Source organism: Primulina tabacum, chromosome 1 (genome assembly GCF_025594145.1).
Source record: "Primulina tabacum isolate GXHZ01 chromosome 1, ASM2559414v2, whole genome shotgun sequence".
Taxonomy (NCBI): Eukaryota; Viridiplantae; Streptophyta; class Magnoliopsida; order Lamiales; family Gesneriaceae; genus Primulina; species Primulina tabacum.
This window is the reverse complement of record NC_134550.1, coordinates 37,697,750-37,715,251: the sequence shown is the minus strand read 5'-3', so window position 1 is coordinate 37,715,251 and position 17,502 is coordinate 37,697,750. Positions and strand designations below refer to the sequence as shown.

Below are 17,502 nucleotides of genomic sequence, written 5' to 3'. Positions count from 1 at the left end.
TGAATCTTGCCAACTAGTGCCAAAGTCTAGCACTACAGCTCTCAACATGTCCTCTAAAGTGTGGATAGTCCGCTCTGACTGTCCGTCTGTCTGGGGATGATAAGCAGTGCTCAGGTACAATGTCGTACCTAAAGCCTTCTGCAGACTGTGCCAAAAGTGAGAAGTGAATCGTGGATCACGATCTGATACGATAGACTTCGGCACACCATGTAATTTGACTACCTCTCGGACATATATATCTCAGCCATCTGATCATGTCTCTACGTCATTCTGTACGGAATAAAACACGCCGATTTAGTTAATCTGTCTATCACAACCCAAATTGCATCACAACCCCGGGATGATCGAGGTAACTTCGTCACGAAATCCATGGAAATGTGATCCCATTTCCATTCAGGAATAGACAAACTCTGAAGTAAACCTCCGGGCTTCATTCTTTCGGCCTTCACCTGTTGGCAATTTAAGCACTTAGACACATATTCGGCAACATCTGATTTCATCTGTTTCCACCAGAACTGTGTTTTCAAGTCGTGGTACATCTTTCTGCCACCAGGGTGAATGCTGAACCGACTACAGTGCGCTGCTGACAATATTTGTTGTTTCAACTCTGAAACATCTGGCACTACAATACGGTTATTCACATAAAGGACAAAATCACGTACCTGATATTCAGACTGATGTCCTGATCTGACCATCTGAATTGACTTCTGTATATTCTGATCTGTTCTTTGAGCTTCTTTGATTTTCATGATCAAATCTGGCTCAACTTGAATCGTGGCAAGTCTCAATGGTCTACTATCTGTGTCAAATGTTAAACCAGACAAACAACAATCTTCAACTAAATTCGAAACACCTATCGTCGATAAGGATAGGGCACAAACCTTTCGACTCAAGGCATCTGCTGCTGCATTTGACTTCCCTGGATAGTACTTGATCTCGCAATCAAAATCTTTCAGTAGATCAAGCCATCTACGTTGCCTCATGTTCAACTCTGACCGAGAAAACAGATACTTCAGGCTTTTATGGTCAGAGTAAATCTCAAATTTCTCACCATAAAGATAATGACGCCAGATCTTTAAGGCAAAAACAATAGCCGCTAATTCAAGATCATGAATTGGGTATCGAATCTCGTGTGGCTTCAGCTGTCTAGAGGCATAAGCAATCACATGACCTCGCTGCATAAGAACACATCCTAGCCCTCTATGGGATGCATCACAATATACAACTAAATCACCAGTACCTGAGGGAATCATCAAGACAGGTGCACTGGTCAGCCTCTTCTTCAACTCTAGAAAGCTAGACTCACAGTCTGTAGACCACACAAATGGCGCATTCTTCTGTGTCAACTGGGTAATCGGCTTCGCAATACTAGAGAAATCTTTAATGAATCGTCTATAATACCCTGCCAGACCCATGAAACTGCGTATCTCTGGCACAGAAGTCGGTCTTGGCCAACCGATCACAGCTTCAAGTTTACTCGGATCCACGGAAATACCATCTCCAGATATGATATGACCCAAGAAGACAACCTGTCTCAGCCAAAACTCACACTTTGACAGTTTAGCAAATAATCTTTCATTTCTCAATGTTTGCAACACAATTCTTAAATGATTGGCATGCTCATTCAGATTCCTTGAATACACAAAAATATCATCAATAAAAACAATCACAAACTCATCTAAATACCTCTGAAAGACACGGTTCATCAGTCCAATAAACACCGCTGGAGCATTCGTTAAACCAAAAAGCATGACAATAAATTCGTAATGTCCATACCTGGTTCGGAAGGCTGTCTTTGGTATATCAATATCTCGTACTCGCAGCTGGTGATATCCAGATCTCAGATCGATCTTGGAATAGATAGAAGATCCCTGCAACTGATCAAATAAGTCGTCGATACGAGGCAAAGGATATTTGTTCTTTATCGTTGCCTTGTTCAGTTGCCTGTAATCTATACACAATCTCATAGAACCGTCTTTCTTGCGCACGAATAGCACTGGAGCGCCCCAAGGAGATACACTAGGTCTGATATATCCCTTGGCTAGAAGATCTTCTAGTTGTGCTTTCAATTCCTTCAATTCTATTGGCGCCATCCTGTACGGAGCTCTCGAAATAGGAACGGTACCTGGAATAAGATCAATGCTAAAATCTACCTCTCGGGCTGGAGGTAACCCTGGAATCTCGTCAGGAAATACATCTGCAAACTCCCGTACTACTGGCAAATCTGCCAATGTCGGGCTCGATTTCAGTAAATCTACTGAATAAATAAGGAACCCTTCTGCTCCTTGCTGCAACTATCTACTCATAGCCAGAGCAGATACTAAGGGAATCCGAGATCTGGAACCCTTACCATAGAATTTCCACTCCTCTGTCATTTCAGGTCTGAATCTGACATTCTTGTGAAAACAATCTACGGTGGCTCTGTACTTAGTTAACATGTCAATCCCGACAATACAATCAAAATCAGATAAACCAAGTACAACACATTGTAAATCAATCTCATGCCCTTCAAACTGTAGTATACAATGTCTAACTAAAGTCACAGATATCAGACCACTTCCCCACGGAGAAAAAATAGACACTACCAGTAGCCAATGACTCTACAGGCAATGCATGTGTCAATGTAAAACGTTCTGATATGAATGTATGTGATGCACCTGTATCTATCAATACATATGCAGGATAACCGCAAAGAAAACAGTTACCTGCAATCACATCGTCTGGTGCATCTTGGGCTTGCTCTTCCGTCAATGCAAACACCTGAGCTTTTTGTCTGGGAGGTTGGCTCACTGTCTGGCCACCTCTGGCTCTAGGCTGGGACTGTGTAGGCGTGGGCTGGAAGGAATGGACAGACAAAGCTTGCCTCTCAGGCTGAGTCACTGATACTGATGACCCTGCACTTTGAAATCTCTGTGCATTTACAAGTATATGCTGTAAATCAACTCAGATACAATACAACATATAATAGGGAAAGCATTAAATCATGCTAGCACATCAAAAGCAAGGAAGAAGACTCGATCTACCCCGCTCATTCTATTCTATCTCAGTCTAGAGAACCTACTGCTCTGATACCACCTGTTGTGGGGACCCGGGCTCTAACTCCATTCTTTTCGGGATTAATTGGATCTTTATTCAAAAGGTGGGTAAAATTTTCGCTTTTTAACATTAACTCAAATGTAAAGACTAAGCATAATATCTTTCTTTATTTAATTACAACACATATGATATACATGTCATGTTCTACTACAAACACATCACTAGTGTTTAATACAAACCATAAACTACAAGTAGTACAAATCTAGTACAACATCACTATTGATCTTCTGCGCCCGTAGTCACCACGCTATCTTGATATCATCTCTGACGTGACCCAGATCCTGCCCCACCTGTTGTTATGCACACATACAGACATAACAACAGCCGAAAACTGCGGTGAGAACAAATCCCACTATAAAACATGTATACATGCTGATACGAAATCATAAATCATGAATGAAAGCAATAACCATGGCTCCATAGTCTATGAAACCGATCTATCTAAACATGCAATTCAAATCAAATCATGTCTTGACTCGAATCGACTCTACTCTAGGGATCCCGGTGTGAATAAGACGTCATTGTCTGTCACCTACCCTCCCAATCGGGGTAACTGTACGTCTTATTCCTAGACTTCGGTCATATCTGTATCGAATGTCTACAATCGGAGTGAATCTGGTCCGAAGCGTCGATACCACCGAACATCTACTTTGGCAAGTCTGCCAATGACTCTCCTATCTCAAAGGCTTGAATATAAATCTATAAACAAGGCGTTATCATATCAAGAGATTTGAATATAAATCTATAAACAAATCACAATCATCTCAAAGATAAACAATAATTCTAGTATGTGATTTTGTTGGGAAACTCAAACTGAATTTCATTTGAGTTGTGTCTTCCCCAAACAAAACATGCATTATACCTTTCGTCGTACAATCTGTCGTAGTCGAAGTCTCGAAGACGAATATGTCAATATCAAATCTGAAATGGAAATGTTGATACATATTCTATAAATCTCTAATCTCAATCAACACATATCCAATTCAATACTTGACCTCGGTACCATTTGACGGCATAATGACGCAATTTCTCGATACCGGTCAATCCAACTCTCAACATATATCACCAATTCATAAGTCTCAACTCATAATCATCATTATAAGCACATGATAGTGCTCAAAATCTGCATATTTAACTCTAATTATGCTGGAAAATCATAACAATTACATATGATGTCCGGTAATCGATCCGTTTACGAATATATGGTCACTAACTTCACAAGAACACATAATCTAGTGTAACTCACAATTTTCCCAACATCAATATTTCAAAGCATGCTGGAAATGAATGAAACTTACATCCCCTTGTAGCCCTTGAAGAGGGGACTCAAACCGAAATCGGATTAAAGTTTGGATGTATGAATCTCTCAAAATCACAATTTAAGAGCATAAGAAAGTGAAGCTTTTCCTCTGGAGTCGTTCGATGCTTGATGATGAATTGAGGAAGAATGAAAGTGTTACACATTATATAGCTCATGCCATGTGTCAACTTAATGTGCATGCTGGACTTCTCGCATGCAGTACCGCGGGTGCGCTAAGCCCACGGCATGCCTTTCATTTTCTGAAATTAAACGATCGCGGGTGCGCTACATATAAGACCGCGGCTGCGGTAACATCAACGCAGGTGCGGTAACGTTTGAACCGCGGGTGCGGTGTCATTTCTGTAAATACTTTCCAACTCTCTGTCCATCAACCCGCGGGTGCACTCTTTCTTGGACCGCGGGTGCGGTGACCTTACTATAAAAATGACTAACTTTTTGTCCATGCATCGCGGGTGCGGTGCTTCTCTAGGCGCGGGTGCGGTCCCTTTCTTCAAGCACCATTTCATCTTTTCATTTTATCCACATACAATCCAGGGTATTACATCAAAACATTAGTACTCAAATACTACAAATCTGTTCCAATCTTTCTCTGATCATCTTACTGCTGATCAAGAATCAAATCTGATTCATACTCAATAATACATATTACCAATTCAAATCAGATAATTAGATAACATGTATTTTAAAGCAGTAAAGCATAATGTCATGCTAGCACACACAATGTAAGTCAATATTAAAATAAATCTCATGCTAGCAATCACATGGAAGGAAAGAAAACTCACTCTACCCCGCTCATTCTCTTCTATCTCAGTCTAAAGGATCTATCGCTCTGATACCACCTGTTGTGGGGACCCGGACGCTAATCATCATCTTAATCATCTTTGGGATTTAATGATCAATTAAGATAAACAGGGTCTAAAAATTTTTTCTTTAAAATGCGGAAGGTAATGGAATCAATCTATTATACAAACCAGTATAATAATACAAATCTTGTACAACATGCTTCTAGTTCAAACTAATCTAAGGTTTAACTACTAAATTTCAAGTATTAAACCAAGTCTACATCCAAGTCCGGAATCACCACTCTAATCTCGATCTCTCATCATCTTCTTGACCCCAATCTTGTCCCACCTGTTGTCATGCACACATACAAACAAGACAACAGCCGGATACTCCGGTGAGAATAAATCCCAGTATAAATAATGTATACATGCAGTTAACTGAATTAAAATAAAAGCATGAATTATATCTTATCACATGTAGCATAATCAAACAACATGTATCAATACCAGTCTGTAAATAAAACATGAATCGTAATCTACGAAACATAAATCAATACGGATCTGTAAATCAAATTCTAGTCTCAATATCTAAGACTCGACTCATCTCTCATTCTAATCTAGTCTAGGGATCCCGGTGAATAAGAACGTAACAAGTCTCCCACCTACTACCACCAGTCGCAGTGGCGGTACGTTCTTATTTCTGGACTTTGGTCTAGCTGTATCGAATAATCTACAATAAGAACAATATCTGTATCTTAAGCACATCGATACACCAAACGTCCAGTGCCTTGGCGTATATACCAAGACTAAGCCTAGTCTGACAAGATGCAATGGGTCAGTGACTATACTGTCAAAATCTAATCCTTCTGTCAGTTACTCTTACTTAATAGCTCTATGCTTTCTACTTCTAATTCAATAGAATAAACATACTCATTAAAACACAAAGGTATAAAAACAATACCATACAAGTATGTGGTTTAGGAAAACTCGAGTTAAATCTAACTCAAGTCGATCTCCCAATTAACATCCATTTATACCTTTCTCTTCTCGGTCTGATGAAGACGAAGTCTTGTATTCCAATCTGTCCATATCCAAATCTGATAATGACAATCATATAAATACCAAATCAGTATATAACTCAATTCAAGACCTGTTCTGATCAATACTCAAATCGGTATATAATCTGATCCATATCTGAACAAGGTACAAACTAATTCATATCAATGATATCACGATACAATCGAAATCATTACTGAATCTGATCAATATCAATCTACTGATGTTTCGACGGCATAACAATACAGTCACGATAACCCCGTCTATCTCAACATCACAGATATAATACCAGAATTCATAACCAGTATCAGTACAACTCATAATCTGAATAATAACACAACTCTGATATAGAATCTCAACTAAATCAACTCTGAAATTCATAACAATTTCATAAACAGTCTATTCTTTAATCTGACTTCAGTTATACAATGTCTACTGTAGCAGAAACATCATATCTGATTCATATTCAATTCTAACAATATCATAAATTCAAATCATGTCTAAACGTAACGAAACTTACGTCCAGTTGTAGCCTGCGTCGATAGGAACACAGTACTAAAGTCGGATTCAAAAACAGACGGACGAATTTCTCACAAAAGGCGTAAGAATATTTCAATTCTTTCTTGCACTTCCCTCGGCTCTTTCTTTCCTTCATTCTCATGGATTTGCATGTAGGTATATATATATATACATATACACGTTCCTTAGGTAGAAGGCAAGTGGCTTAATCTTCATACTGCACGTCGCAACGCGGGTGCGCTCAATTTTGCGCCGCGGGTGCGATCCATGTATGGATATGCATCAACTTTCCCCCGAAGCTTGGACCGCGGGTGCGCTCTAACTTTTAACGCGGGTGCACTGACCCAACTGGTACAACACCGCGGGTGCGGTCTGTCTAGCACCGCGGGTGCGCTCAATCTCCAGTAGCAACTTTCATACCCTACTGTCCATACACCGCGGGTGCGGTATATTTCCAAACGCAGGTGCGGTCTCCCTATCTTCAAAAACTCTAACTTTCTGTCCACCTACCGCGGGTACGGTAGAAAAGGAAGTACGGGGGCGGTGTCTCATCAATGCAATATTTCATAATCTCATCTTATCCACCTAAAATTCTTGGGCATTACAAAATATGTATATATGGTAGTGCAATTATATGCATTTTGAATGAAAGGAGTTAAACTTTTCAATATGCCTCTAATGTGTTTGATAAAATGCTTAAATGAAGTTTTATATGATTGAATGATTGGATTGATAGTGATAGTAGCGATGTTGCCTCTGGCAATTCTAAATTTGTAATGTAATTGGCCAATTAACGATGAAAACATGTTCTTTCTTATAAGATGCATTTTATGCAGAGGTACATGTCCCTCCTATAAGATTCGTTTTTACGAAGAGGGTTAGCAATGAATGAACTATCTTATAAGAACTATCAATTCTTCAGTTGATCAATGAAATGATTATCATCCCTATGTATTGTTGTATTATGATTCTTGACGGATGATATTAATGATGATTCGACGTTTACGAAATGAGATGGATAATGTTTTCAAGAAAATGAAATTGAGGCTACCCATTTTATGTTTTGCAATAAAATGATATATATGTACCTTGTTAGTATTGATTCCATTTGCTGAGTTTTATACTCATTCCAGATATGTTCATGTGATGCAGGCACAGGTAAGAAAGACTGATCATCCCTGAGTTGTCGAAGCGAGAGAAAGGAATATGCCAAACTTTGGAGATTTCGATGGATGTTATTTTTGTTATGTCAAGCTTTTGGCTATTTTGGAAAACATTGAAAATTTTGTTTTGCGCTTTGGTTTTGGCAATATGTGTAGATACTTTACTTAATGGTATCTGATGAATATGAAAATCTTTTGCATGTGTTTTATGTGTTGTTTGAGACATGTGGCATGTCCTATTTACGAAGAGATGCTACCCAAATTCTTAAAATTACACATTTTCTCCAAATTATATTTTAAAGCTTCCGCACTAATTATGCATTTTAGTCACGAGTGTTACATTTAGTGGTATCAGAGGCGAGATTTTCGGACCAATGATTTGGCATATGACTTCCTCTGTTGTCGACAATTCGGTATGTATGTATCTGCATCATTTGATATAATATGGATGTGAAGCCTCAATAATTATGATATGTTATGTATGAAAATGGTTTTAAACTATACGTACCATAGGATCATGCCGCCTAAGCGTAAAGCACCAGAAGGGGAGGATAGTTCATCATCTAGAGTGGTTGGTGAATTTAGCAAGTTACTGAAAGAACAGGCCAAGGTACATGGCGAGCAAATTCAGCAGCTCTTACAGATGCAGAATGCAGGGCGAGGGAGAGAGAGAGAAAGAGCAAGTGAGGCCCGAGCCCGGTAGTGAAGGCACATACGAAAGATTTCGTAAGATGAAGCCACCAGAATTTGATGGTAGCACTGATCCCATGGTCGCCTTGGAATGGGTCAAAGCTGTGGAGGCTATATATGATTATCTTCAGTTTCAATATATAGATCGAGTCAGCTGTGCCATTTTTCTACTGACCAAGACGGCGAGGACTTGGTGGGACGCCACCAAGATATCAGTTAATGTCTCGGCACTCAAGTGGCAGGAGTTTAAAGATTTATTCTACGACAAATATTTTCCTCGAGATGTTCGAAGTCAGAAAGTGAAGGAATTTCTAGAACTGAAGCAAGGAAATATGTAAATGCAAGAGTATATTCTCAAATTTGAAGAGGGTTGTCAGTTTGCCCCATATCTGGCCAGCAATGACATCAAAAAGGGCGAGCATTTTCTCAGAGATGTCCGGGCTGAAATTAAAAGAGACGTTCGAATGTCTAAAGCTGCTTCATATAAAGAGATTATTGAAAAAGCAAGGAAGGCCGAGCAGGACGAGAAGGAAATTGAAAGAGAAAGACAGTTGAAGCGCCAAGATTTTTCTACTAAAGGCCAATGATCCGGATAGAAAGGTAAGGGCAAGTTCATAGGAAAAGAAAAAGAGGAGCATCGACCCAAAGCTCCTATGCCACCGCCTACATATGATCGACCTGTATGTCCAAAATGTGGCAAAATGCATACAGGTGAGTGCTTGGTTGGAAGTAATTGATGCTTTCGTTGTGGAGGTGTTGGACATGTTATCAAAAATTGTCCAGTGAAAGGTGAGAAAGGGAAAGATAGGGTTCAAGGCAGAATCTTCACAATGACCAAAGAAGGCGCAAATCCTGATTCTTCTGTTAAATCAGGTACTATCTTAATTTCAGGCAAGGCCGCTATTACATTGATTGACACTGGTGCTACGCATTCCTTTATGTCTGAAATTTTCTTGCGCTCTTTGAATGTTGTTCCATCTTTTGAACCCCTCCACTATAGTATTTTGTTGCCATCGGGAGACGATTTATGGCCTTCCAATATTCTTAAAGGTTGTACAGTGCAAGTAAATGAGAAAATCTAATTTGTTGATCTTATTATTATTCCCATGGTGGCGTTTGATGTTATTTTGGGAATGGACTGGCTATCGTCATATCATGCAGTTATTGATTGCGTGGCTAAAATGGTGCGATTTCCTGTAGAAGATGATGATAGCGGGATTTTCCAAAGTTCAGGTATTTCGCTTGACACTCCTTATATTTTTTGTCTCAAAGCTCACGAAATGTTATCAAAGGGGTGTCAGGGGTTTTTAGCTGTTGTGATAGATGTGAATACTGAGATGATGAGGAAATTGAATGAGATTGAGGTAGTTCGGGATTTTCCTGACGTATTTGCAGATGATGTGCCTGGATTACCACCTGACCGTGAAGTTGAGTTTGTGATTGACGTGGTTCCAGGTACTGCTCCGATTTCGAAAGCTCCTTACCGAATGGCCCCGACTGAAATGAAGGAGTTGAAGAATCAGTTGCAAGATCTATTAGACAAAGGCTTTATTCGTCCGAGTTCTTCTCCGTGGGGAGCTCCGGTTTTATTTTTCAAAAAAAAAGATGGATCTTTGCGGTTGTGCATTGATTAAAGAGAGATCAACAAAGTTACGATCAAGAATAAATATCCATTGCCAAGGATTGATGACCTCTTTGATCAACTTCAGGGAGCGACAGTGTTTTCAAAGATCGACCTGCGTTCCGGTTATTATCAACTGAAAGTTAGGGAATATGACATCCCTAAAACTGCATTCAGAACCAGGTACGGCCATTATGAGTTCTTAGTCATGTCATTCGGGTTGACGAACGCTCAGTCGGTATTCATGGATCTAATGAACCGGGTCTTCAAGCCATATCTGGATAGCTTCGTTATCGTTTTCATTGACGATATCCTGATTTATTCCAAGACTCGGGAACTCCATGCCGAGCATCTCAGAACTGTATTGCAGTTATTGATGGAAAAGCAGTTATACACAAAGTTGAAAAAGTGTGAATTCTGGTTAGAGCAAGTATCATTTCTAGGCCATATCGTTTCGAGAGAAGGTATTGCAGTGGATCCTATGAAGATTGAAGCGATTAAATAATGGTCTATTCCGACGACAGTCTCCGAGGTGCGTAGTTTTCTGGGTTTGGCAGGTTATTATCGACGTTTTATTGCCAATTTCTCAAAAATAGCCCTGCCATTAACCAATCTGACGAGGAAAGCGGTGAAGTTTGAGTAGACAAACGAGTGCCAACACGGATTTCAAGTGTTGAAAGACAAGTTGACATCAGCCCCTATCCTAGCACTTACGTGTGGTACTGAAGATTTTATTGTATACACTGATGCGTCAAAGATGGGATTGGAGCTGTACTGATGCAGCGTGGTAAAGTAATCGCTTATGTTTCTCGTCAGTTGAAGGACTACGAGAAGAATTATCCCACCCACGATCTTGAATTGGCGGCTGTGGTCTTCGTATTGAAAATATAGAGGCATTATCTGTATGGCGAGAAATGTGAAGTTTTCACAGACCCACAAGAGCTTAAAATATCTATTCTCGCAGAAAGAACTTAATATGCGGCAGAGGAGGTGGTTAGAACTTGTTAAAGATTATGATGTGACCCATTAGCTACCACCCAAATAAAGCAAACGTCGTTGCAGATGCTTTGAGCCGCAAGTCAGTTTCTTCTTTGAGCTCATTGATTCAGAAGCCGTTGTTATTGGATCTTCAGAAGAGCGAGATCGCTATTGTAGAGCAAGGGACCATAGCTAGACTTTCAGCTTTGGTTATTCAACCTACGTTGACAGATAGGATACGACGGGAGCAACCTAATGACAATCAGTTGATGAAATTGCGATCTAAAGACGATGAGAAAGGAAGTACAGAGTTTGCGATGAACACTGATGATTTGTTAACGTTTAGAAGTCGGATATGTATTCCTAGTGGTGATGACATTCGACGGGATGTTTTGACAGAGGCTCATACCACGCCATACTCGATACATCCAGGTAGTACCAAGATGTATCAGGATCTCCGACGTCTCTACTGGTGGCCATGTATGAAAAGTGATATCGTAAAGTTTATATCCGAATGTCTAACATGTCAGCAGGTGAAGATTGAGCATCAAAGACCTGCTGGAACTTTGCAATCCCTCCCAATACCTCAGTGGAAGTGGGAGCACATCACTATGGACTTCGTAACAGGACTTCCAAGAACACCAAAAGGTTACAACTCTATTTGGGTGATTGTTGATAGGTTAACCAAGTCTGCTCATTTTCTTCCGATCAAGACAACGTTTACAATGAACCAGTATGCTGAAGTATATGTAGCTGAAATTGTGAGATTTCATGGTATTCCTGAGTCAATTGTCTACGAGCCTGCACGATTGACTTTCCTGGTAGCTGGGATTCTAAATTGCCACTTGCGGAATTTGCTTATAACAATAGTTATCAGGCGACGATTGGCATGGCACCATACGAGGCATTGTATGGCAGAAAATGTAGGTCACCGTTGAATTGGGATGAAGTCGGTGAAAGAAAGATGTTAGGACCAGAATTGGTCCAAAAGACAGCTAATGTGATTACTTTCATCCAGGATAGAATGAAGACAGCCCAAAGCAGACAGAAAAGTTATGCTGATAACCGAAGAAGGCCTTTGGAGTTTGAAGTTGGAGATCATGTTTTTATCAAAATTGCTCCTCTCAAAGGCATTATGAGATTTGGCAGGAAAGGAAAGCTAAGCCCAAGATTTATCGGCCCATTTGAAATTATAGACAGGATTGGAGAAAGAGCATATCGTCTAGCCTTACCGCCAGACTTGGATAGAGTCCACAATGTATTTCACGTCTCAATGCTCAGGAAGTACATCTCGTACCCTTCCCATGTTCTCAGACATGAAGCGTTGGATCTGATGCCGAACTTGACTTAATAAGAAGTACCAATCCAGATTTTAGATCGCAAGGTTAAAGTGCTGAGGAATAAAGAGATCGGCATTATCAAGATTCTTTGGCGTAATCAGTTAGTTGAAGAAGCAACGTGGGAGCCCGAGGAAGAAATGAAACTGCGATATCCTGAGTTATTTGCACAGTAATGGCAATTTCGGGGACGAAATTTCTTAAGGAGGGGAGAATTGTAACGCCCAGACATTCGTATGCATATGATGTAAGGTAATTATTATGATTAAGTATGGCCATTATTCCTTTTATGGTTTATTATGATAATCGTTGGGGGATATGTGATGTAATGGTGATGGTTTATGCTTTTAAGATATGATATGAATGGTATTGAATGATTTAGAATGAAACCGAGAATGGATGGGTAGAATAGAAAGTTGATCCTTAGTCAAATAAGTAATGGAAGTGCTAAAACGGTATGAAACTGTGGCAGTAGTTGTGGTTTTTAGCATAATGTTTTATATATTGATCCGAATGATGTGAGGCCACTTTCATTAGAAAGATAAGACATAAGGCTATAACTTTCTTATTTTGAGTTTTGTCCAAATCATTGTGAAAGTCTAGCCAAAAGCGCCCCGAAGTGTGTCGTGTGTATCATCCTTCCTCCAGTGACACATGTTGGGAGATTGAGCATAACTCTTTGCTCAGACCTTCAAATGACATGAGAAGAATTGGAGATTCAAGCCAAGACATAGAGCTACAATTTTCTTATTTACCATTTTTCCAAAATATGAAGGGAATAGGCGTTTCGGAAGCGATCTTTGACGAGGCTGTGCGCAGAGCGCACGCTGGGACTGCAGGTGCCGCGCTAGGGCGGTAAAGTTTGAGCGCCACAGTGCCCCTGGCACTGAAATTTTGGGTTTTGGACTGTAAGTTCCGCGCTAGGGCGGTAAAACTTGACCGAACCAGCGCCCGAATTAAGGTATAAAATCGGTTGAGACACAACTTTTCCTCATTTCTCTTCTTTTCTTTCTCTTCTCCAACGATTCCAAGCTAGGGTTCTTCATTTTCTTCTTATCCTTTCTTTCAATCAAGCAATAAATCTTCAATCCGGTGTTGGAACTTCATCTTTTTAGTGAAAGGGACAAAGATAAGTGGTTTTTCTTCTTGTTCTTGAGTTATTGAAGATGGTGGAGTTAGGGCATGATGGTTGTGATTGATGTATTGGATTAAATGGTCATCTAATGTTGTTATTTTGGTGTTAATGGTTAGTTATTGGGTTTATTATTGTAGGATCACCATCAAGGTTTAGGAAACCAAGTGCTCCAAGTGTTGTAAGTAGAATCATTTCTTCAATGCATCACATGATCCTATATGTATGTGTTTTGATGATTTTATGATGTTAACTCCTTTGAAATTCCATTCATTCTATATATATATATATATATATATATATATGTAAATATGTATATATGGTAGTGCAATTATATGCATTTTGAATGAAAGGAGTTAAACTTTTCAAGATGACTCTAATGTGTTTGATAAAATGCTTGAATGAAGTTTTATATGATTGAATGATTGGATTGATAGTGATAGTAGCGGTGTTACCTCTGGCAATTTCTAAATCCGTAATGTAGTTCGCCAATTAACGATGAAAACATGTGCTTTCTTATAAGATGCATTTTATGCAGAGGTACACGTTCCTCCTATAAGATTCGTTTTTACGAAGAGGGTTAGCAATGAATGAACTATCTTATAAGAACTATCAATTCTTCAGTTGATCAATGAAATGATTATTATCCCTATGTATTGTTGTATTATGATTCTTGACGGATGATATTAATGATGATTCGACGTTTACGAAATGAGATGGATAATGTTTTCAAGAAAATGAAATTGAGGCTACCCATTTTATGTTTTGCAATAAAATGATATATATGTACCTTGTTAGTATTGATTCCATTTGCTGAGTTTTATACTCATTCCAGATATGTTCATGTGATGCAGGCACATGTAAGAAAGACTGATCATCCCTGAGTTGTCGAAGCGAGAGAAAGGAATATGCCAGACTTTGGAGATTTCGATGGATGTTATTTTTGTTATGTCAAGCTTTTGGCTATTTTTGAAAACATTAAAAATGTTGTTTTGCGCTTTGGTTTTGGCAAGATGTGTAGATACTTTACTTAATGGTATCTGATGAATATGAAAATCTTTTGCATGTGTTTTATGTGTTGTTTGAGACAGGTGGTATGTCCTATTTACGGGGAGATGCTGCCCAAATTCTTAAAATTACACATTTTCTCCAAATTATATTTTAAAGCTTCCGCACTAATTATGCATTTTAGTCACGAGTGTTACATGGATGATCGTGGATCAAAGAGAAAATCAACTCATTTTCTTCCAGTGAAACCAATATATACAATGAATAAAAATGCCGAAGGATATATCATGGAGATAGTGAGACTGCATGGTATCTTAGTATCCGTTGTATCAAATAGGGATCCAATGTTTACACCGGCCTTTTGAAAGAGTTTACATCATGCCATGGAGACTAGATTATCATTTAGTACGTATTTTCACTCTAAAACTGATGGACAATCAGAACGAGTCAATATGATAATGGAAGATATCATGAGGGCCTGTAATATTTATTTCCAAGAAGTTGGGATAGTAAATTGCCCTTGAAAGAATTTACTTATATTAACAAGTATTAGTCCACCACTGAAATAATACCGTATGAGACACCAGCTGGAAATGAAAATCTTCAATACATTGGGATAAAGTTGGGGAAAGGAAATTTTTGGGTCTTGAATGGGTACAACCAACAGCAGAGTTAGTAACAAAGATACGAGAGAGGATGTAAACTGCATAGAGTAAAAAAAAAGTTAAGCAGATGTCCAACGTCGAAAATTGGAATTTCAAGTATGTGATCATGTTTTTGTCAAAATATCACATATAGATTGGATTTTGTGGTTTGGCAAGAAAGGGAAATTAAGTCCTCGCTTTGTTGGCCCTTTTGATATATTAGAAAAGATTGGGTGAAGAACATATCGAATTACATTGCCACCAAATCCCTCAAGTGTCCACAACGATTTCCACGTTTCTATACGAACTTATTTGTTCAATCCGTCACACATTATTTGTCCTAAAACACTTGAACATGCATTGAATATATCTTATGAAAAACGATCGGTCCAAATACTTGGAAGATAATAAAAAATGTTGAGGAACAAGTAAATTCATTCGGTGATACTGTGACGTCTACTAATTTATAATGCTGTTAAATTTTCTTTAAAACAAATATTTAAATATTTTGCATGCATGCAACCCTACTGAAAATATACTATTTAAAAATAATCATAATTTTTTTTGACAAGTAAAAATACTGCAGTTTAAAATTTCCGACACGGCCATAATACGTGTACATAAAAATAATTCAAGTAAATACCCTGATGATCATCACCATAAAAAAATCAACGTATCACAATGTTTATGTCCACTCAAACTCATAAAAACGTGATGTGCAGAAAGGTGTGGTCCTCGGAAAGTGTTCGCACACCCAGCCCTGCCTACTCAGAATTCGGCACCTCCTGTCCCCTCATCGACATACTTACCTACATCATTCACACCTATTGAGTTTAAAGACTCAACACACCTGTACTGTGATATCAAATACATATACATATCATGCAATATTGAAAAATACCGTCTTCATCATACATTTCATGATCATGGAAGAACGTATGCATAATCGTAACCTGTCAAAACATAATAATAATCATAACACATATCATCATATCAACATACACATGTTCAATTTCTTAATTCGAATTATGTTCGTCAATTGTGACTTTCGTATTATCATGTCAGTCGATGGATCCAACTACGTGTAACCAAGGTATCTAGAGGCGAGGACATCAGGGACAACTGTAACGTCCGAAAAATCAACCTACGTAAACCGCATGCATGCAAATTATTTTAATTGCTTAATTGTTTTATATAATTTGTTTTAAATTCTTCCATGATATTTATTACATGATTAAATGTATGATTGTACGATTAAATGATAATATGACATGTTTTCATGAAATTAAGGATTTTACCCGAATATTCGATAATAGGCAGGGGAAAGAAGACCGGGGACGACCAAGACAAGAGTATGTGTTTTTATTTAATTAATGGCAATGCTTCCTAATATGATTAGAATTGATTTAAATTTTCTAAAAATGTTGGAGTTCGATTTATTTTACGAGTCGAGCTCGATTTTCCCCGGGAAGCCGATTTTGGGCAAATAAGGAGTTTTAAAAGATCAAAAATATTATTTTATGGAAACTAATTTTATAAAATTTTATTATTTAATTAATTAAGTGTTATTGGGCCCAATTTAATTAAATTAAGTAGGCCCAATTACCTTTAAGCATGCAAGCCCAAAACCAAAGCCCATTTAACTTATTAATTAAATTATAAATAAGTGTATTAGGTCTTCAAACCCTCACAATTCAACACCATCAGCGGTGTAACACACACCACACACACAATTCAGATTTTCGAAAATTTAGGAGGAAAAGAAAGCTTAGGTTCTTCGTCGTCCGGTCGTCTAACGTCGCACCCTCGCCAACGATCGAATAATCGAGCGTTTAAAGCGCAAAGGCACATTTTCTAAACCCTTTCAAACATTATACAAATCATAATATGTGTGTTTTAATTATATGTGCATGAAAAATATTGGTGTTCGATTATTTTATGGTACGTTACGTATTTTCAAAGTTTTAACGATTTCGCGCTTGTTTTGAAAATGTTTTTGAGTCCAACGAGTACGCTGCCAATTTATGATAAAATATGAATGAATTTGGGACAAAACATGATAAAATAATCAAGAGAACAAGCTGGAAACAGTAGGAAATTGGAGAAGAACCGTGAGTCTTATTGTGTGTGCAATATTCAAGTGGCTCGATCACTT

The 17,502-nt window shown here is 38.5% G+C and overlaps 1 protein-coding gene across 1 annotated transcript; it reads left to right on the top strand.

The window, feature by feature from the left end:
- The first annotated feature begins 9,733 nt into the window (after nt 1-9,733).
- On the top strand, nt 9,734-12,739 carry LOC142508903 (uncharacterized). The gene is made up of 6 exons (XM_075619547.1): nt 9,734-10,210; nt 10,337-10,668; nt 11,279-11,615; nt 11,760-12,047; nt 12,245-12,484; nt 12,596-12,739. The coding sequence occupies exons 1-6, from the start codon at nt 9,734-9,736 to the stop codon at nt 12,737-12,739; spliced, it is 1,818 nt and encodes a 605-aa protein (XP_075475662.1).
- The last annotated feature ends 4,763 nt before the right edge of the window (nt 12,740-17,502 follow it).